Genomic DNA, 22,225 nt, shown 5'->3' on the forward strand with positions numbered 1-22,225 from the left:
GCTTTGTTATAGGGGAATTGAAAGAAAGGATAGGAAAAAGTTAAGTATAGGTACCTGAGATATGCTGCAGAAGCTCTCTCCCCTGCCCTCCACCCACCCCATCCCCCCCCTTACACTAGAGTACAGAAGTAGCGACGGCAGGATTGTCATTCCACCTCCCGGAGCTTGATTGTCTCGTAAAGTTCTGTTGTGAACTCCCTTGTCCTTTAAGGCACAAGTAAAAAGGATACGCTGCGTTCCCAGAGTTTCTCTTGTCGCGTACAGTTCATCAGTTTTTCTGCACCAGTACGCTGGTTTCTCTGTATTTTGTCCGTTTTGTGAGGTAGATATTGTATTTCAAGGGTCTCGGTCCCCTTCTTCGTGAGGTAGTGGCACGTGGGGGCTTGTGGTCCTTGTGCGGTTTCACTCTTCCCCCCCATCAGAGTTGGGATCCGGAGAGGGGCCTCTCTTTGCCGTGCCCAGAAGGGCAGTGGCCATGGCCTGCGTCGAAGGACCCTCCAGATATCTGTGCAGCTCCTGCCGATCTGTGAACAGGTTTTTCCCTTTGTCGATAATTTTGAATTTTGTAGGCACTACGAAGGAGAACTGGATGTTTCTATTCCCGAGGCTCTGACGCAGGCCCAGGAAACGCTTCCTGGTGTCCACTGTCGGTTTCGATTATAGTCCTGTCAGAATGATTGTGACCTTTCCAGTTGATCTGGTGATTCTTACACGCATAGTTAAAAATGTCTTCAGTGTGCTGTGATTTCAACGGTTTGCAGATGATGGGTCTAGCACATTGGGACACTGCTGTTTTTGTCGCAGGTACTCTGAATGCTTTATCTAGCTCCAATTGCTGGTTGAACTTTAGGTTGGTGAGCTAGGGGATCAGGTCTTCCAGGAATGCGGCACAGGACACCGCCGCCTCTTCTGCCCCTTCAGGGATCCAGAGTATGCATAAGTTTCCCTTGCGATTCCAGTCTTCCAACTCTGCTGTTTGTGCAGGTAGGTCGTCGCTTCTGCTAAGGTCTTAACTTCTTTTCTTGTGCTGTGGGCGGAGTCTTCTGAGTCACTGATTCGTTGTTCGGCCGCTGTCAGCCTAATGTTTACGTAGTACAGGTCTGCCCTTACCACTGCAATTTCACTTTTATTAACTGAGGTGAATTTAGGGCCTGAGCTGGATTTCATAAAGTACCCAAAGGAGAGTCCTTGAGTAGGGTCATCTTTTCACACTGCCTAGCACTGCCAGTCTTGCCTCTGAACAATCAGTGCAAGCTTCCTCAGCCACGTAACCTCAGGCTGCAATATTAAACAAGCTCAAAAAGGTCACTGAGAACAATTCTTGCTCTACATGCTTTCTCACTCTGCAGAGGACCAGCGGTGGATGAATTATGACCCAATCGTTAACGAGGTTTTGGAGATTTATATTTTTGGGTAAAAAAAAAAATTGTGATACAGTTCTGCAAACAGGCTTTTATCTGAAATGAAATCATTCTGAGCTATTGAAAGAAGAAACGTGGTCTAGGACAGCTACAGAAAGCATTCCAGATCACTGAACAAATGGGAAATCCTCTTTAGACCAAAGAGACATAGCCCACATATGCTCCACACAGCAAATGCTGAGGAATCCACAAGACCCAGTTGGAAGCCTTCATAAAATTACTAATACATGACAATGGAGAAGGAAAAGTTACTTTTAACTAAAGGCTGAGTTCGTATACAAATCATTTTCATCTGCGTGCAGAAACATTTTCATAAATATTTTCATTATTAAAAACCCATAAGTAGATGCATTTTAGGACTTATTTGTAGCCAAACAAATGTGTTTAGTGAGATTTAATAAACAATAGCAGCAGCTTAAAGGAGGCTTAACACTGTTTGAGAGGCAATAGTCTAGCACATCCAAGAACTAGTATTGTTAAATATATAGCATTAATGCAATTGAGCAAGATGCTAAGTGAGAAACTTCTTCAAACTGTGGCACAGGAAATGAAAGCCGAGTATTTCCAGTAAGGATAAGTTACTTACCTCTAATCCTAGTTCTCTTCCAGGGGTATACTCAAAGTCATAAGCAGTGAAGAGTGAGTGTGAGAGTGAGAGTGAGTGTGAGTGTGAGTGTGAGAGTGTGAGAGTGTGTGAGTGTGTGTGTGTGTCGAAAAAAAGGCCTGCACAGTCTCCGTCGTCGAGACAGCGTAAGTCTCCGCCGTCTAGAAAGGCCTCGACGTCAAAGAGTCCTGCTATGGAACCGAGGTATGGTCAACTGCGGGTCTATCGACGTCGAAACATGTATCGTCGTCTAGACATGTATCGTCGTCTAGACACCCATCAACGCTGAGACACTCTCCGTCAACTCGTCGTAGGTCGACGTCGAGAAGCTCGCCAACGTCGACGAGACCTGAAGACCAGTCGACGTCGAGAGCAGGTCACCATTCGACGTCTAGAACACCACGACGTCATGCCAGGTCGACGTCGCGGTCCCCTTTGAAGACATCGAAATCTGCACAGCCCTTGACTCCTACAGGGCATCACCATGGTTCGACGTCGAGGGAGAGGCATTTGTCGACGTCGAGGCCATCGACGTCTAGGGACAAGGAAAATGCTGGGGCCTCGGAGGAGGTTGCCGGTGCATCTTACTCTCCCTCAAGATCTTCGTATTGTACAGGTTTCACCGGAGGGCTCTCCAGAAGTTGGTGAAGAACCTAGGCGGAAGAAAGCTAGGTCTATCAGCAGTCCTGGTTCAGACTACTCCCGTACCTACTCTCCTTCCCGCCTGTCAAAATCTCCAATTCAAACACCTCGGAGATCTCCACGAAGATAAAGGACACCCACTGTGGTATCTTCAAGAAGAAGAACTCCGACTAGATCACGCTCTCCGCAATCCAGTCATAGGCATTCAAGGGATAGATCTAGATCTTTTCATTCTTCACCAAGGAGGCGACAACGAAGACCTCGCACCTGGTCTACCTCGTCTATAAGACCTCTATGAGAGATTACTCTCCTACTTGTACCTCTACACCTCCATCACGAGTTTCACCTGTGGACGATCTCACTACCTTCATTGAGGTGTTATGTCGAGGAGCGAGCAAATAACGATGTTGGTTCCTACTGTGTCTACCTAAGTAATCTTTGAGACCCTGCATCACCGTTACTCAGCCAGACCGTTGCTCCCACTTGTTCCTGGCATTATTGACCTTGCCACTTAGACTTTTTTAACTCCTGCAACAGTGGGTTCTGTGCCTTCACGAATAGCTAAGAAATATAAGGCCCCTGATCAGGATACATTATTTGTTCACTCTGATCCGCCTCCAGATCCTATCATTGTGGCAGCATCTAGGAAGACTCCGTCATCTATGTCTTCCTCCTCAGCTTCTCCAGATAGAGACAGCAAAGTAATGGATTCCATGGGCAGGAAAATGTGCAACACATCGGTCTCTTTCATGAAGGTTTCCAGTGCCTCTGCTCTATTGGGAAGATACGACAGGTCCTTATGGGATTCCCTGGGTCGTTTTGTAGTTAAGCTTCCTAAAGAAGATCAGCAAGATTTGCGAGCAGTTGAGTGAAATAAAACTTTGCACAAACGAATTATTATTATTAATTATTATTATTAAACAGTTTTGTACAGCGCGTGGTTACCCTGGAGCATCCCAGCGCTTCACCAAACAGAGTACAAATAAAGACAGAAAAGAGGCACAGCAGTTTAGCTGAAAAGAAAAGTTTTCAGTTGTTTACGAAAACGTAGAAGACATGGCTCCGAGCGTAAACTAAGGGGGAGTGAGTTCCAAAGGGTTGCGACCTGTACGGAGAATCTCCTCCCTCCTGATCGAGCCTTTTTGACCCTGGGGACCACGATCAAATGTTGCTGGTCAAAGCGTAAAGTTCTACTTGCTTTATACAGGGTCCCCATCTTTTGGAGGGCAGGAGGGCCTTTGCCTTGCAAGATTGTGTGTGCAAGGCAGAGAGATTTAAATTTGACCCTTTCTCGCACTGGCAGCCAGTGTAGCGCCCTCAGTGCGGGTTTGGCCGATCGTGACATGGGGATGTTAGAGCATTCGTGCTGCCGCATTCTGAACTTGTTGAAGTTTGTTCAGAGTGATCTCAGGGGCACCCAGGTAGATTGCATTACTGAAATCTAATCTGGATATAATCAGTCCCTGGATCAAAAGCTTCCGAGATGGGAATGGAATCAGCGGCAGCACTTTACGCACCGATCGGAGAAGGCCAAAACAGACACCAGCTAGTTTGGAGGCCTGGGTCCTGAGGGAGAGATCTTGCTCCAACCAAATGCCCAATGCAATGTTTTACAATTGAATGCAGGTTCAAATGCACTTTATTGAATTACAGGTAAGTCAATGTTTTGAAATTACTGTTCAGTTACTTTTCAAATGACTTTGTACGTTACTTATTGGATAACTTTTCAGATTACTTTTGCTAATCAGTGTGATATGCCTAGAGATCACACGGAGACATTTCCTAGACATATGGTAAGTAAATCACTTTTATAACATTTGCAGTTTTGTCAATGTTCCATGCAAACCAATTCCACACTTAAAACAATTTAAGAAAAGTGGTCAATGCAATCCTATGGAAGCAAATTGAGTTATCGGTTCACAGGTAAGTACAAGTTTGTGGGAGTTGGTATTCTGGGGTTAGAACCAGGGTTCCCCCAGGGTCAATGATGGTGGGGAATGAAGGTGTGGAAGTGGGAATGAAGGTGTGGACGAGGCATGTGGAGTGTAGACTGGGTGGAAGATGGATAGATGAGAGGGGCTCAGGTAAAGAAAAAGAAAGCGGAAGGGACACAGACAACCCGAGTAGGACAGACCAAAAAAACAGAAAGACAAGAGGGGAAGCAGCTTGAGTTGTGAGTGTGGAGGCTAGGAAAAGGATGGGTGGGAGTGGTGAAAAATCATGAGGATGCAGTGAATGGAAATAAAATGAAGACAAGGGAGGAGCAGCGAGTGGGTAGGAGCGAAATGATTTTTCTTGTGACCCAAATTACAGATCTTACCATTTAAGCCTCCCTTCTTTCAGTGCTTCCTCATCCTCCTCATCTTCACTGAACTTTAATTTCTCAGCGTAATCTACTTCTTCTTGAAGGCCTGAGGAAATCAAGGCAGAAAACTCAAAATGAATAAATTGATTCCATCAATGGTATTCCTTGTCTGTCAACATAAGGATAGTTATGAGATGCAATTTCCAATCCAACATAGGAAGGCAACTTATTAGAGGTAAAACCAAAGAGCTTGTGCAAAACCACGTTCTCTGGCATCATTACCAAGCACTGCTTTCAATGTAAATGTTCAGGGTTTAATTTTTTTCCAGGGTCTGTCTCAAACTCTCCCTTTTATCAAATGAGGGAAGTAAGGCAGTGAGGAAATTTACACATTTTCGCACAATTTGGGGAAGAGCAATAAAAGTATCATGCAAAACATGCATCCAGATTACAAGTAGCCATTTGTGGCTGTAGAACAAGGCAGCTATTGACAAAGCGCAAATATGATAATTTTACAGAATTTCATTTGGAATAAAATGTGCTTTAAGTCACCGGAAGCTTGGATCATCATCCTTTCAAACTCCTCCTGCCCTGGCTATGGAATTACAAGCACCATCCACACAAACCCATTAGGGTGAATACATGATGAATCTCTCAGTCTACAGGATTCTATCAGAATGTGACAGTAGCATCTAAGCCTTAAAATGCATCCATTTCACATAGTAAACTCGTGGACATTTATAAAAACAGCTAAACTTATTCTCAAGGAGTCCTTTCGGGCGAGGAGCCTGCTGCCGCATTCTGGACTCTACAGTCTTTAGTAGATATCCGGGCAATCCAAAATGGGTGGCATCAGCGGTCCAAGCACAACTGCATCAATGGGTTAACTATTTCGAATAGGACCATATGCCAGAAATGGTAAAATCCAAAAGGTGATGGGGTGATTGAAGTTTTGCAGTCCATACAAAAGATTTTTTTAGCAACAGAAACAAATTTGATACCCACACTTTGGTGGACGTAGGGTGTCACTGGCACCTCTTCAAGAGAATTCTGCTAAACTTAGTTTTAGGCCTTGTTCAACTGCTTTTAAGAAATCAGAGGTTGGGTCCTTCTTTATGTTGCACATGCACTTTCTCTGAAGCGAGGAGCACATGGTTAAGTGCTCGTTTCGATTGGACAGCCATTTTTAGGTGCCGCTGGTAACATGACGTAGTATTCCAGTTGTTGTACGACTGGACCTATTTAGTGTGGCCGTAGTGCAAACGCACCTAAGACCAAGTCAGTATGCGCCCGCCACGCCCAGGATCCCTAGCAGTCTACGGAAGGATAGACTGTCCTATGGCCCTGGATACATATGGCACTTCGAACTATGTCTGGAAGGCTGCCAAACTGCTTTAGACCCACTGGTACATCCACTGTACTTTTTCAGCTAGGTTAGACAACTTCAGCCATTCAAAAGTAGGAGAAAATACTGACCAGAGTCACACTGCTACTTCTAAGGGTAGCATGCGAAAATGGGGTTCTATTACAGTAACCACCACACACACTTTTTGCATGGCTTTTGATGCAACAGTGACTGTAGATTACAGGGTCCCTACTGTCCAGGGTCCTGGTACAACTGTTCTTTCCCTAAAACTGTATCTGAATTAGCTATATTCATGACCCCTGTAAGCCCCTAGTAAATGGTCCCTGGGTACCTAGGGCATGGGGACTGAAGAGTCACCCAAGAACCCCACACCTAGGACATGCTGACTGCAGCATGCATGGCCTGGTGCAGACAAAACAAAGGTCGACATGGCACACAGCCTGTGTGAGAAAGTGTCTCTATATATACACTGGACCAAAGTACGGTACAGTGTGTATAGAGGCCACAAACCCAGAGGTTATAGTCAGGTCTGACCTTACTCTCTAAAGTGGTAGCTTGGTCGAGCAGTAAGGCAGTACCAGAGGACGGTGTAAAGCATTTGTTGTACACACTCAGTCAGCAAAAGGTTTCACACACTCAAAGACTGAACTCCAGGCCAATTGTTTGTATATCAAAAGATATAGTGGTTTTATTCTTAGAACCAACATTATCAAAATATACGTTTCTCAATATGAGAGGTCTCGGATGTGTACCTTGCAGAAAGGCAATAAACTTGTGTGAGAAAGTACCATCTTTCTTGCATTTGTATGCCCCCACTTTTTTCTCACTGCTGATGTGCTTTGACTGAGTGTGCCCTGGGCGCCTGCCAACCGGGTACCCAGGGCCTGTGTTCCTTCCCTAAAACTGTGTTGAAACTAAAACACAATAGGCATCTCTGGGCACCTGTCAGCCCCTAGTAAATGGTACCCTAGGTACCCAGGGCCTGGTGACCAGAGAAGACCCTTGAGGGCTGCAGCACTTATTGTGCCACCCTCAGGGACCCTGTACCCTGACACCCACGTACTGCCTTTGCAGGCGGAGTGTCTAAGTACAGAACAAACAGAGTCAACATGGCACACATCCCTGTGTGCCATGCCCACAGAACCCATTGCCCTGGCATACTTCAGTCACCTCTCTAGCTGGGTGCCCTATGCTAGAGGTGCGGGCACAGGTGCATGAGCCCTGTACCCCTACAGAACTCAGGGCCATTCCTGGGCACAGTAAGTGCTGTGATGCAATTAAGAGTATATTGTGCTGGGAGGTTGTGATTACGAACTCCACAGCACCATAATGGCTACACTGAAGACTGACAAGTTTGGTATCAAACTTCTCAGAACATTAAACCCGCACTGATGCCAGTGTGGGATTTAATTTAAAATGCACCAGAGGGCATCTTGGAGATGCCCCCTGAAAACCTGACCTACAATCCACGTCTGGGCTGAGTGGCTGCAGAGGCTGCCACACAGCAGACATTTTGCTGAACCCCTGGGTGGAGAGCCCCCTCTCTCCTGGGCCTGCAACCATGCACATCCTGGGCGAGGTGCTTGGTCTCCTCCCCCAGGATGGGCAGGGGGAAGCTTCAATGGCATACCGCCTCTGTGAGCTTCTCCAGACCATTTGCTGTACCCAGCAGCTGGCCCCCACCCCAGGACAGGGACCTATTGGTCCCTGTCCTTGCCCTACCTGCAACGCCCCTAAATTCAGTATTTACGGGCTCCCTGAACCTTCCTTCCTCAGATCCCGATAAGAAAAGAAGAAAGAAGATCAAGAAGAAGAAGACCCGCCGTGCAGCTGCTAACAGGATGACAGACTTGGCCCCAGCCCTACCGGCCTGTTGATACAGGAAGCTGCTAATGCATAATCCCGGCGACTCCTGCGGAGAGCAACCTTGGGACACCCAGAGGACCTGCCTGCCTTGACCCTCTTAAAGCCTGGGACTCCCATCAGCAGAGGCTCTGCTGCAACAACACCCCTGGTGCCAGCCAGGAAGCTCCAGGCCAACCCACTCTGCACCCGCCGAGCCCGGCCTGTGCCAGAGTGATCCAGGACCACGAGGACATCCCCCCCCGGTAACTGGGACCCGAAGTCTAGTGCCCAAAGACCCTTCTCGACAACCGACGACGCCTGCAGCCTCAGGACAGAGGACCCCTCCGACCGTAATATTTCCCGACCTCAAAAGACACCCCTGCACCCGGCGCCCCATGGCCCCCTGTGCCCAGCTCCTGGGTGCCTACCTATCCCTCAAGATCCAAACTTACCCCTCGAAGTGTTGGTCGCTCCAGAAGATCCTTCGTCCCCGAGCCTGCAGCCTTTGTTCCCTTTTCAAGTTCCTCATTGAATAACATGGAGCACCCTGCACCCAGACACTCGAGTGCCCCTGGCAGTGCAGCCTGTACCCTATCCAACTTCCCCATTTGCCCTGAGCAAGTGACTAGGAGCCCAGCTCCCACAGCCGCGTGGCCTGCTAGCCAGCGGCAACCAACCGGAGGCTCCCTTTCCCTCATTGGATAACATTGGGCCTAACTAACTCTGCACCCGGCCGCCCCTGTGCCGCTGGGGGTGAACCAACTGTACTTACCTGACCCTGGGGGACCCCGAGTCTATGCCCAGAACCCTAACTTCACCAGCCAAGTACTCACCTGGAAACCGATAACTTACTTTCCTGCCATTGGATAACATTGACTGGTTTGACTCGAAAAATCTTCTACGTGTGAAGTTTTGGAAACTAAAAATATTCATATAAAATCACCTGAATTCCGAAGTACTCACCTGTGATCAGGGAAGAAGCCAGTACTGTACCTTGTAGCCCAGTACTGAACTGCAAAAGTGATCCTTACCGGGTTTACTAGTAACCTGTATTTTCGCCATAGGAACCCATTGTCTTCTTTTCTATGAAATTTCTTTGAAGTGTCTACTTTTGAAAACTTGAAATATTCTTTAAAAAACATACGAAATACTGAAACGAAATTACTTACCTGTTTTAAGTTGAGACCCCGGTGCTGGACCTAAGAACCCAGTACTGGATTACAAAAGTAACGAGAACGTACTTTACCTGCAACCTGAATTTTCTCCCCTTGGATAACATTGCCAGATTCCTGTTGAAAAGTTTCTAAGTGTGAACTTTTAAAATAGCTTTATATTCCTGAAAAATGACTGCAATAACTAAAACGTTTTTACTAAATTGTTTTCAGCTTAGAAGCCAGGACTGAATCTAGGATCCAGTCCTGGAACTACCAAAGTAACCTACAAAGTAATCAACTGTTTATATAAGAAAATCCATTGAGCTCAAGTCAAAATTGTGTGTAGAATTGTATTGCCTACTGCAACCCCTGTACCTATTGTGTTTACAAAGTTTATTGCCTTTCTGCAAAATACTCATCTGAGACCTCTCATATTGAGAGCAGTATATTTTGATACCTGTTGGTTCTAAAAATAAAACTATCTTGGATATTAAAAACAATTGGCCTGGAGTTCAGTCTTTGAGTGTGTGAAACCTTTTGCTAACTGAGTGTGTACAACAAATGCTTTACACTGTCCTCTGGTACTGCCTTACTGCTCGACCAAGCTACCACTTTAGAGAGTAAGGTCACAACTGTCTTTAACCTCTGTTATACCTCTGGGGTTTATGGACTCTATACACACTGTATCTTATTCTGGTCCTGTATATATAGAGCCACTTTCTCACAGGCACGGAGTGGTATTGTTTGGAGTGTATGTTGCATTGAGTGCAATGTAATTATGTAGCATATAATTATGTGACACTGAGTGGTATAGTGTGGAGTGTGTGTTGCATTCAGTAGTGTAATTATGTGGCGTGTAATTATGTAGCTCTGAGTGGTATTAGGAGTGTATGTTGCGTTGAGCGCAGTAATTATTGTAGCATATAATTATGTGGCACTGAGTGGTATAGTGTGGAGTGGTTTGCATTGTGGCGTGTAATTATGTGGCGTGTAATTATGTGGCGTGTAATTACGTGGCGTGTAATTACGTGGCGTGAAATTACGTGGCGTGAAATTACGTGGCGTGTAATTACGTGGCGTGTAATTACGTGGCGTGTAATTACGTGGCGTGTAATTACGTGGCGTGTAATTACGTGGCGTGTAATTACGTGGCGTGTAATTACGTGGCGTGTAATTACGTGGCACTGAGTGGTATTTGGAGTGTGGCGTGTAATTATGTGGCACTGAGTGGTATTTGGAGTGTATGTTGCGTTGAGCCCAGTGTAATTATGTAGCATATAATTATGTGGCACTGAGTGGTATTGTGTGGAGTGTGTGTTGCTGAGTAGCCAGGCAATACAGAAACATTTCAATTATTTGAAAGATCTTCAAGCTGCAAAACTACACAGACAGGTAAGAAACTATTCATTTTGCAGCGTGAATCTTTCTGGATTCACTATGCTGTGCATAGACTTTGTAGCGGTTTGTTAGGTTTGTGTCGGCTGGGTGGAAGATGAGCGTTGGTTGTTGAATATGTTGAAGCACCTTCTGTCCTACTTGTGCTTCCTTGTTCATTTGTATATCCACACAGTAGTGCTTAGTGAACATGTGCACTGAAGCCCATGTTGCCGCCAGGCATATGTCTTGAATGGATGTGTGAGCCAGGAAGGCTATTGTTTCTCTTTTTCCTGGTAGAGTGGGTCCCGTGCCCCTTCTGCTAGTTCTTGGTTTGCCTGTCTGTGGCAGAATTGTATAGTTTGTGCGATCCATCGTGCGATGGTTCCCTTTGTTACTGGCCTACCCAGGAAACTGCTTGCGAAGGACACAAAGAACTGCTTGGTTTTACTGTGCTCCTTGGTTCTCTCTATGTAGTGCATTACTGCCCTTCTAGCATCCAGAGTGTGCAGTGCCCTCTCTGCGCTTGTGGCCGGTTTCTGAAAGAGGTTTGGTATTTGTACTGTCTGGTTGATGTGGAACCTGGACACCACCTTTGGCATAAGATGTGGGTCAGTTCTCATCACCACCCTATCGTGTATTTGGATGTAGGGTTCTTGTAGCGTTATCGCCTGTAGTTCGCTCACCCTGCGCAGCGAGGTGATTGCAACCAAGAAGGCTGTTTTCATTGTCCGCATTTGTAGGGAGGCCTTATGAATGGGTTCAAAGGGCGTTTTCATGAGCTCCGTTAGGACAAAATGAAGGTTCCATGCCGGTGGCTGCATCCTCTTTGGTGGTGCGATCCTCTTTGCCCCTTCCAGGAATCTCTTTACTATCTGTGATGTAAAGAAACTCTTCCCCGTTTCTCCTCTTGTGTAGGCTACTATCGCTGCTAGGTGTACTCTTAGCGAGGATGAACTTAGTTTTGCCATCAGCAGGTGCGTGAGATATCTTAGCACCGTTGATTCCCTTGTCATCTTCTTGTGTAGCTTTTTCTTGCTGCACCATTGTGTAAACCTCTTCCATTTTGCCACATAGCACCTTTGTGTGGTAGGTCTCCTTGCCTCTCGTAGTACCCGCAGGGTGCTCTCGGGTAACTTTAGGTGTGCAAACTATGTCTTCAGGAGCCATGCTGCTAGGCTGAGGCTCTCTGGCTCTGGGTGTAGTACTTCTCGGTTTTGCATGGAGTGTAAGTCTTTCCTTATCCCGAACTTGTGGGGTGCACCCTGTGCCATTTCCATTATCTGTGAGTACCAGGTCTGCCTGGCCAACTGGGGTGCCACCAGGATCAGAGTCATGTTGCTGGTTCTGCACTTGAGTACTCTTTGCATCAGTGGTATCGGGGAAAAGTGTAAGCAAATGTTTGACCAGCTTATCCATAGGGCATTCCCCAGGGACCCTTCCTTTGGTTGCCTGGATGCGAAGTCTCTGCATTTTGCATTCTGGTTTGTTGCAAATAGGTCTATTGTCGGTGTTCCCCACCTTCTGAATAGTCTTTGCGTTTCCTGTGTATTGAGCTCCCACTCGTGGGATGCCGATGTCTGCTGAGCCAGTCTGCTTTCACATTGTCCTTCCCTTGTAGGTGTATGGCTAGCAGGTCTATTTTGAGTGGGATGGCCCATCTCCTTATCTCCTGTGCTAGGTTCGATAGCGGGGCTGATTTTGTTCCTCCCTGCTTGATGATGTAGAACATAGTTTTTGTGTTGTCTGTCTGGATCAACACACTCTGGTTGTACAGTTTTGTCTGGAAGGCTTTCAGGGCGAGGAACACGGTCTTTAGTTCCAGGTAGTTGATGTGTTTGACCGCATCCGCTGGAGTTCACAGACCCCTCACCCTGAGCTTGCTCATGTGTGCTCCCCATCCCTTCTGGGATGCGTCTGTGGTGATGGTCACCGTTGGGGTTGGTGGTATTAAAGGCTTCCCTTCTGTTATGTTCTCCTTGTTCCACCACAATATTTCCTCCTGCACTGCGTGCGTTACAACCACTAGATCTTCCCAACTCTCTGTAGCTTGTGACCATTGTTCTTGCAGCCATTCCTGGAATGGTCTCATGTGGAGCCGTACATTTGGTACCAGATGTATGCAGGAGGCCATCATGCCCATGACCTTGCTCGCTGTCCTCACTGTCCGAGCGCGCCCCTTCTGGTAGAGGCGTGTCTCCTTCAGCAGGGCCACTGTTCTCTTGTCGCTGGGGGAACACCTTGCTCTGTATGGTGTTGATCTGTGCTCATAGGAAGATTCTTACTTGCTCTGGTTCATTGAGGATTTCCCCCAGTGAATGGAGAATCCCACATCCATCAGTGTACTTGTCACACGCTGTGCGTGTTCTTTGCATGTCCTGTGTGAACCTGCCTTTATTAGCCAGTCGTCTAGGTAAGGGTATACATGGATCGGTTCCCTCAAGTGCGCTGCCACTGCTGCGAGGCACTTGAAGACCCTTGGTGCGGATTTTAGTCCGAATGCTAGGGCTGTGAACTGGTAGTGATCTTTGCTGATGGTAAATCTCAGTAGATGTCTGTGCTGCCTGTTCATTGGGATGTGCAGGTAAGCATCTTTGAGGTCTATGGTGGCCATTAAGTCTCCGACTCTTATCTGAGGAATGACCTCTTGTAGGGACATCTTGAAATTTTGTGTTTTTATGTACTTGTTTAGGAACCTTAGGTCCAGGCTGGGTCTCAGTGTTTCGTCCACCTTTGGTACCAGGAAGTAGGTCGAGTACACTCCCTTGTTCCTTTCTCTGTATGGTACTGGTTAGATGGCCTCCTTTTGGAGGAGTTCCTTCGCTTCCTTTTGAAGTAGGTCTAGCTCCTTTCCGGACTGCGCCTTCCTTTTTGGTTTCCTGTTTGGCGGTGTCTTTTCCAGTTCTATGCAGTATCCGAACTGTATGATGTTGAGTATCCATTTGTCTGTGGTCATCTTCTTCCACTCCCGGAAGAAATGACTTAGCCCGACTCCTACTGGTGTTACATGTTCGTTGATGTTTGGTCCGTGTAACCCTCTGTTGGTCTTGTTGTGCTCCACCCTGGGAGGAGTTGCGTGGGTGGGCACGTATTGCGTGACTGAGTCACTTTGAGGTGGGTTGTTGACACCCTCTTGTTTTGTCCACATCCGTTCGCCCTCCCGCAAAAGGACTGGCCCCTTTGCTGGTAGTGCCAGGTTTGTTTTTGATGTCCCTGTTGTGTTTGACTGTCGCCCTGGTGGGACTTTTGGAATGTCTGGTGTGACGTTCCTGGCTGGTTTCCCCCTCTTCGGTTCGGTCTCCGTGACGGGGTACCCCTTTTCAACCCCCTGAATTGTAAGGCCCCCATGGACCTTGCAGTTTCATTTTCTTTCTTGAGCTGGGTGAGCTTTTCATCCACCGGCACCCCAAACAGTGTCTCCCCATTGAACGGGGTGCTTAGAATGTTGTGCTGTACCTCTGGTTTTGAAGCCTGAGATGCTGAGCCAGGCCTGCCTTCTCTCTGTGATTCCCAACATCATCAGTCGGCTGGACGTATCCGCTCCATCCAAGGTTGTTTTGAGGCAAGAATTTGCCACATTTTTCCCCTCCTCCACAAGGTGTGAACTCTTTGTTGGTACTCGTCTGGGAGGCGCTTGATCAGCTGTCCTATCTCGTCCAGAATTTGGTACTGGTGCCTGTTTAGCAGGGCGTTTGAGTTTGCCATGCGCCAGTGCATCGCTGCATTTCTTTCTATCTTTCTGCCAGTTAGGTCCATCCTCCTGCTTTCCTTGTCTGGTGGTGGCCCTGATGTTGTTGGCACATTTGCCCTTTTCCTGGCGGTCGCCGCAATAATGGAGTCCGCTGTAACTGATCCTCGGATGTAGGAAGGATCCTTAGAGGAGTGTTTATATTTCTTCTCCGTCCAAGGCGTGACGGACCTGCATGTTGCCGGTTCCTTGAACGCCTTTTTCCCCTGGGCCATGACACTCAAGCATGGGGAGGTACTGGCTCCTAGTTTGTGTGGGGAGCAGGGTCTCCAAGAGGAAGTCTGCTTTTGGTTTTTCCTCATCTAGCTCGACTTCAAAGGCTGTTGCCGCATTCTTGATGACCATATTGTAGACCCCAATGTCATCTGGTGGCCAAGGCCTTGAAGGGTACGTGTGAACGGCCTCTTCTAGGTTTTCGGTGTCGAGGTCCTACCACTCCAGGTCCTGTGTCCCCGAGGATGCAGAGTCGAGGGTTGTCCGCTGATAGTCGCCCTCCACCTCGTAGTATAAGGCTTCTTCCTCTGGATGGTCCTGGGTCTCGGGACTTTGGCGGCCCTTCGGCGTCGAAGTCCTCCTCTTCTTCTATTTCAACGATCACCGTCTTTGGCTTCAACTGAATCGCAAACCTCTTCATCTTTTTGTCGAACTCCTCCTTTCTTTGCAGGATGTTATCCATTTCGGCCTCGAGCAGTCTCCCCTTTCTCTCCATTCTCTCCAGTTCGGCTGCCTTTTCGGCTGATCTCTTAGACGTATTCGTCGACTTCGAAGCGACCTTCGGGTCCTTCTCCTTCGATCGTTCCTTTTCGGGCATGTGCTTCGACGATCTTGGCTTTTCTCCAGGCTTCGCCGCCTGGGAGTCCTTTCCGAAGGATCTGCTGGGCTGTTTGTCGTTGGATGCAGCTGCGGCCGTCGAGATTTTCAGCGCCAGTGCTCCCTTCGAGGACATGGACTCAGACTTGCGAGGGTCTGTCGGGGGCTATGGGGGCGTCGACTCCCCTACCTCTTTAGAAGTCTTCTTATCGGTCTCTACGACCGTGTAATCGTCGTCTTCTCCGGCGACGTTGTCCTCCTCGTTGCTCAGGAGCCCCAGGTCCCGAAGCGACGGCGGTTGTCCTTTGCTTGCATGTTGCAGTTGGCTCTTCTCGTCGCTCTCTAACCGGAGGAGTCTTCGGTGTGAAGGCGGAGCAGGCGATGCAGTCCTTGCTCTCTTGGTCGACCGGTAGGCAGATGTTACAAACCGGGTGCTAGTCCTTCTGCGCGTATTTGTGGTGGCAGTTACGGCAGAATTTAAAAGGTGTCTTGTCCATTTCTTGCGCTCAGGGGGCCTCTTGTGCGCGCATTCTCCGTTGGACGTCGAAGTTCTCCTTCTTCGTCGGCTCGATGGTGTTGTTCCTCGCCGTCTTCGGTCTTTTCCGTGCAAAATTCGACTTTTCTGTGTGTTCTTTCCTCCAAAACTCGAGCCTCTCTGGAACGATCCAGACCCATCGGCAGAAAAAAGAATCTGAAGATGGCGCCCAACGGTGAGAGCTTCCGCAGGAAGCGTGCTGACGTCACAGGAAATACACCAAAAAGGTGGAACGTCGACACCCACCTGGGTTACGGAAAAAAAAAAAAAGGACTACGATTCCGGACCAAACCACTAGACCGCGGAATAATGCACACTATAGTGAATCCTGAAAGATTCACACTGCAAAACTTACAAACATGCATGTGTAACTTACAAGTAGGGGTGCAAAACTACCTTTGCTTTATCAACTAATGCATGCAGGGATTTGCAAGGTTACATTAACTGCCTTCCCATTCTTTAAAAAAAATAAATCACCTTGCCTCCAAATGAATGACGAGACATTAAACGGTACATGAAACCTAGCAGCTGCTCACCTGCCCAGCCATCCTCTGTGTCATTGTCAAGCTCATCGAGCTCCTTCAGATCTTCTGCATGTATGATGGTAGCCCTGGGTGCTTGTTCCACTTGGCCTGGAGCTTGAGGGCGGACTACACGGGTTGATCGTACTGGGGCACCAGATAACCTGTCCTTTCTGCCCAAAGAAAAACACAAGTTATTAAAAAAAAAAAAAAACATGGTGTTCCGAGATTAGCAGATATAGCTGCAAGTCAGCCCAAGACTCCATTGCTCGCTCTAAACTAAAACAGCCGACAGGACACCAGAGTCATGTCCAGTTTACTGTAATTCTCTGTTCGTATGAGTCTGAAGGGGAATGAGGGCTCTGCAGGAAGGACTAGCAAAAGCAGCAACTGTGCACGGCATGGGTCAGAGTACGGACAGTACTGTTTAGGAAAAGTATGTACAAACTAATTTGTCTATTTGCCATACATTTAAAAATATAAGTGGCATCAACGTGGGTTTAATGTGCAGAGAAGCTGGATGCCAAACTTCCCAGTTTTCAGTAAAGCCATTATGGTGTTGTGGAGTTCATAATGACAAACTCCAAGACCATATAGTCTTTATGGTATTACTGCACTTACAATGTACAAGAATGTACTTAGACACTGTCAGGGCGATTCTCTGACAGACTGTTGGGTACCGGGCACCAAAGGGGACGAGCAACTATACTCTCCCTCATATCTGCAGTGAACGCAGACGCGGCCCTTCACTTCTAATCTGGGGGTTGGGCAAAGGAACTTGAAGTACCCGTTCCTACTAACGCTGGGACGCATCAACACCGGATTATAGGTATTACAGGGGTCTTTTTCCCTGACCCCTGCTCACTTTCTCCTCTATATATATTCCTTTCACCTTTTGGTCCTGACGAAACGCCCTTGGATCCCTTATGGACCGTTAAGATGCGTGAAACATGTTGACCCCATTCTTTTTCACACACCCTCACGGAGACTGAGAGCAACAGGATTACATTTACCCCCCCCACACATCCGTTTCCAAGAGTAGCGCCACATCTGATCTATTTTTAACCGTATCACCTGGACCCCCAAAATAAAACTAGGTTTTAGGTAATGGCTGATCATTTTAACTCGTCCATTCACTCACTGTCCCAGGCCCACACACCCGCATGCACAACTGCGGCATCTCCTTAAAAGATCTCCGACAAAGAGCCCTCTTGCAGGGCCCGTGGGGAACAGCATCGCCAACCCCACGAGGAGCAACGCCAGATGATGAAGCATGACACTGGTAAGGGTGTGCGAAGGCACTATATTCAGAAGGAGGAATTCCCCATCACTCTAGACATCCCAACTCTACTGAGAGGCAACTCTTACACCTATGTGCAAACCACATTAGGTTGCCACTTTTTTTGTTTAGGAACAGCTACCCTTCAGTGTATACCACATGCATCTGTACGCTCGCCACTGGTATAGTGCACCCAGCTAGAAGGGTGTCTTACCTATGCCAGGGCAGTGGATTGTAGACGTGGCACACAGGGATGTGCGCCATGTCGACCTCACTTTGCTCGGCACCAAAACACGTAGCCTGCAATGGCAGTGTGAGTGAGTAAAGGTACAGGGATCGAGGGTGGCACAATAAGTGCTGCAGCTCTTCGAGGCATTCCCTGGCCACAGTGCCCTTGGCACCTATGGTACCTTTTACAAGGGGCTTACTTATGGCCAAAGAGTAGCCAAAAGCGATTTTTCAACAGTACAGTTTAGGGGAAGAACATAGTCCCTGGTTGGTAGGTACCCAGGGCAAACTCAGTCAAAGTGTACCAACATTAGGCAAAAAGTGGGGGGCAACCATGCAAAAAGGTGCACTTCCCTACAAGCCATATATGAAAACAAATTATTTTTTCTCAAACCACAGGACAGAGCGACATAGGGCAGGCTTAAATGAAGCAGTCATGCTTCATCCTCTCTATTTCCCCACGAGCCAGAACATGAAGTGCTTGGTAATTACTTAAGTGCCTTGCTATTGATCGCCCACATTGCCAGGGGACTTGTGGGACTGTACGGGACTGGGGGTTGAGTTTGCACAGGCATGATTCCTGAAAGTTTGAGCTATTGGCGTTGCAAATAATTCAACGCCAATAGCTCAAACATTCAGTAATAAGAGACCTATTGCATTTCAAATGCTTGTTTTGGTTCGTGAGTGGGGTTGACATCGAAGGGATTAACTTGGTCTCCATTTTAGTTTTTAACTTAGCATCTTTTTGAGATGGTGGGTTGCACGTCTTTTCACCAACATGAGAATGTGCAATGCACGCATACATTTTTAGTAGACTTTCTACAGTCTGTCCTGTCAGTTCCAGGAACAAATATTAGAAGAATGCAATGTCCTTTTTATTATGTGTTCATAGAAGACCACTTTATACCTTCAGACTAAGCAACACTGCGTCTCTAGCAGAATGTGATAACGGGTGTTTTTATTCTTAACTGTGCCCAAGTCAGGGAGAGCCACTTCACATGGGAGTTATGATGAATGCAGCAGAGAGCTGTGAAGGAGATCCAGCCCCGCAGGCACAGACATTCATTATAAGGAGGAAGACAACTGTGCAAGCAGAGAGGTGTGCAGGCTCGCACATTCAGATAATGTGCATTTGTTAATGCACTGAGGCCGGCTTCCTGAGACATTACACCAAGGTATGGAGTTGGATCAATCCAAATAGGTCTGGCAGAAGGAGGCTTCCATTATGCTTTGATTAGAATAGAAGTAGTACTAATACATAGAACATTAGGAAAAATTAACATGGTTGAATTGTTAGCATTTTTCATCATTCTAATATTTCTTAGAACTCTGATGTGTTTCATCTGTTTGACGATCACAGTACACATTTAACGGAAGCTGGCTCTGTATAGGATATTGCCATCAGGTGGCAATACCATGGACAGAGTCCAGGGGTTCCCCATAACTCTACAGGGATCAATGTAAAAACCCAAAGTGCTCTATTAGTGGTAGTGTGGGCAAGCAGCCTTAGGCCTAACAGCACCGTTCTGATCCAAGTGGCAAACTCAGATCTCAACAAATTTGCAGATTTTTTTACCCTACTTAAAAAACGTGCTCGACTTCAGACCCTCTATGCTCCCCCAGCGCCTGCTGTCGCCATCTGACTCTTATAAACAACACAAGGCACCTCCCTGAGAACACTAGTTTCCTTTTTAGACGTGACACATTGGGGTATTCAATCTTCTTTCATTCCCTTCTATATATGAATTTCATTTATTCATATAGGTCACAGTGTCACATTTATAGACAAAAAACCAACATGTCCACTACCATCTACAATCCCCACCTTTCATGCACTGAGAAAATGTGAGGAAAGAGAGAGAGAGCACCTCACGGTAGAACCGCCACACGGGGTTACTGGCTGACAATTACCAGTTTACCCACTTATCATTGGTAACTCTCTCTCAATCATGAAAATGAGAAAAAGGAAAAAGTAGGTGAAATCAACAAGTTCAAGGATTTGTATAGCGCACTACTCACCCAGAGGGTCTCAAGGCGCTTGGGGAGGGGGAGTTCAGTTTTTGTCGAATAGCCAGGTTTTGAGTTCTTTTCTAAAGGAGATGTGGTTTTGAGTGAGGCGGAGGTGAGTGGGGAGTGAGTTCCAGGTCTTAGCCGCCAGGAAGGAGAAGGATCTGCCACCCATGGTGGATTTCCGGATGCACGGGACTGCTGCGAGGGCTTGATTGGACGATCTAAGTTGGCGGGTGGGTGAGTAGAAGGACAGTCGAGTGTTGAGGCATTCTGGTCCTAGTTTGTAGAGGGCCTTGTGTGCGTGGGTGAGAAGGCGGAATGTAATCCTCTTGTTGACGGGAAGCCAGTGGAGGTCTTTTAGGTGTTCGGTGATGTGGTCTTGGCGAGGGATGTCCAATATGAGTCTCGCTGATGCGTTTTGGATGCGTTGGAGTTTTTTCTGTAATTTTGCTGTGATTCCGGCGTATAGTGTGTTACCGTAATCCAGTCGACTCGTGACTAGTGCGTGGGTGACAGTCTTTCTTGTTTCGAGGGGGATCCAGCGGAAGATCTTTTTGAGAATACGAAGAACGTTGAAGCAGGAGGATGATACTGCGTTGATTTGTCTGGCCATCGAGAGAGAGGAGTCTAGTATGAAGCCAAGGTTGCGTGCGTGGTCTGTGGGTGTGGGAGCTGTGCCCAGAGCTGAAGGCCACCAAGAGTCGTCCCAGGCAGAGGGGGAGGATCCTAGGATGAGCACCTCCGTTTTGTCTGAATTGAGTTTTAGGCGGCTATGTCTCATCCATTCGGCTACTTCTTTCATGCCTTCGTGGAGGTTAGTTTTGGCGGTGTTGGGGTCTTTGGTGAGGGAAAGGATTAGTTGGGTGTCGTCGGCGTAAGAGATGATGTTGAGGTTGTGTTGACGCGTGATGGGGGCGAGTGGACTCATGTAGACGTTGAAGAGGGTGGGACTGAGTGATGAGCCTTGTGGTACTCCACATATAACTTCAGTGGCCTCTGAGGTGAATGGGGGAAGTCGGACTTTTTGAGTTCTCCCGTCGAGGAATGAGATGATCCAATCCAGGGCCCTTCCTTGTATCCCGATGTTGCTAAGGCGTTGTATAAGGGTACTGTGGCAGACTGTGTCGAAAGCGGCCGAGAGGTCGAGAAGAATGAGGGCCGCTGTTTCTCTGTTATCCAGAAGTGTTCGGATGTCGTCTGTTGCTGCAATGAGGGCTGTTTCGGTGCTGTGTTTGGCTCGAAATCCGGACTGAGAGGGATCGAGGGAGTTGTTGGATTCAAGGAAGGCGGCGAGCTGGATGTTGACGGCTTTCTCAATGACTTTGGCGGGGAATGGGAGGAGGGATATGGGTCGGTAGTTTTTGAGTTCCGAGGGGTCTGCTGTGGGTTTCTTCAGAAGGGTGCTGAGTTCGGCGTGTTTCCAGCTATCTGGAAAGGTGGCAGAGTTGAACGAGCAGTTGATGACGTCACGGAAATGGGGTGCGATTATGTAGTCAGCTTTGTTGAAGATGTAGTGGGGGCAGGGGTCGGTTGGCGAGCCCGAGTGGATTGAGTTCATCAGGCGGATGGTGTCTTCAGTGGTGACTGGGTTCCATGTGCTGAGGATGTTAGTTGGTGGTGGTGTGTTAGAGGGGAGTGGGGAGGGTTGTTCGCCAGGAGTGTTTTTGAAGCGGTTGTGAATGTCGGCAATTTTGTTGTAGAAGAAGGCGGATAATGCATCGCAGAGGTCTTGGGAGGGAGTGATGTCGTTAGATGCTGCGGCGGGGTTGGTGAATTCTTTGACGATGTTGAAAAGTTCCTTGCTGTTGTGGGCGTTGTTGTCGAGACGATCCTTGAAAGCTGATTTCTTGGTGGATCGGATGAGTTGGTGGTGTTTGCGGGTGGCTGCCTTGAGGGTGGCCATGTTGTCGGTGGTTGGGTTTTTTCTCCATGTTTTCTCAAGGGTGCGGCATAGCTTCTTGGATTTTAGAAGGTCATCATTGAACGAGGGAGCTTTTTTGTTGCATGAATTGAACTTGTGCTTTTTCAGGGGTGCCAATTAGTCAGCGCTGTGTGTGATCCATTGCTTGAGTTTGGTGGCCGCTTGGTTAGGGTCCAATGAGAGGGTGGGAGGGTTTTGGTTGAGAGATGTGAGGAGTTGGTCGGAGGTGATTTTGTTCCAGTTTCTGCGAGGAATAGGTTGTGGGTGGTAGTGGGTCAAGGTGGTTTTGTAGCTGAAGTGAACACAGCTGTGGTCTGTCCAATGGAGAGCTGTGGTGCGGTTGAAGGAAATGTGCTTGCTGGAGGTGAAGATAGGGTCGAGCGTGTGCCCGGCTATATGGGTGGGGGTTTTCACAAGTTGTTTGAGTCCGAGATTGGCCAGGTTGTCCAGAAGGGAGTTGGT

General features: G+C 47.7%; 1 protein-coding gene across 6 annotated transcripts in view; it reads right to left on the reverse strand.

Moving 5' to 3' along the window:
- PRRC2B (proline rich coiled-coil 2B) overlaps positions 1-22,225 on the reverse strand; it is a 549,871-nt gene that overhangs the window by 388,920 nt on the left and 138,726 nt on the right. For all 6 annotated transcript variants that reach the window (XM_078646193.1, XM_078646192.1, XM_078646191.1 and 3 more), the window contains exons 9-10: positions 16,341-16,498; positions 4,988-5,078 (exon numbers count right to left, since the gene is read on the reverse strand). In XM_078646193.1, coding sequence (XP_078502319.1) covers positions 4,988-5,078; positions 16,341-16,498 — 249 coding nt within the window. The remainder of the gene's footprint in view (positions 1-4,987; positions 5,079-16,340; positions 16,499-22,225) is intronic.

Source organism: Lissotriton helveticus, chromosome 5_1 (assembly GCF_964261635.1).
Source record: "Lissotriton helveticus chromosome 5_1, aLisHel1.1, whole genome shotgun sequence".
Classification (NCBI taxonomy): Eukaryota; Metazoa; Chordata; class Amphibia; order Caudata; family Salamandridae; genus Lissotriton; species Lissotriton helveticus.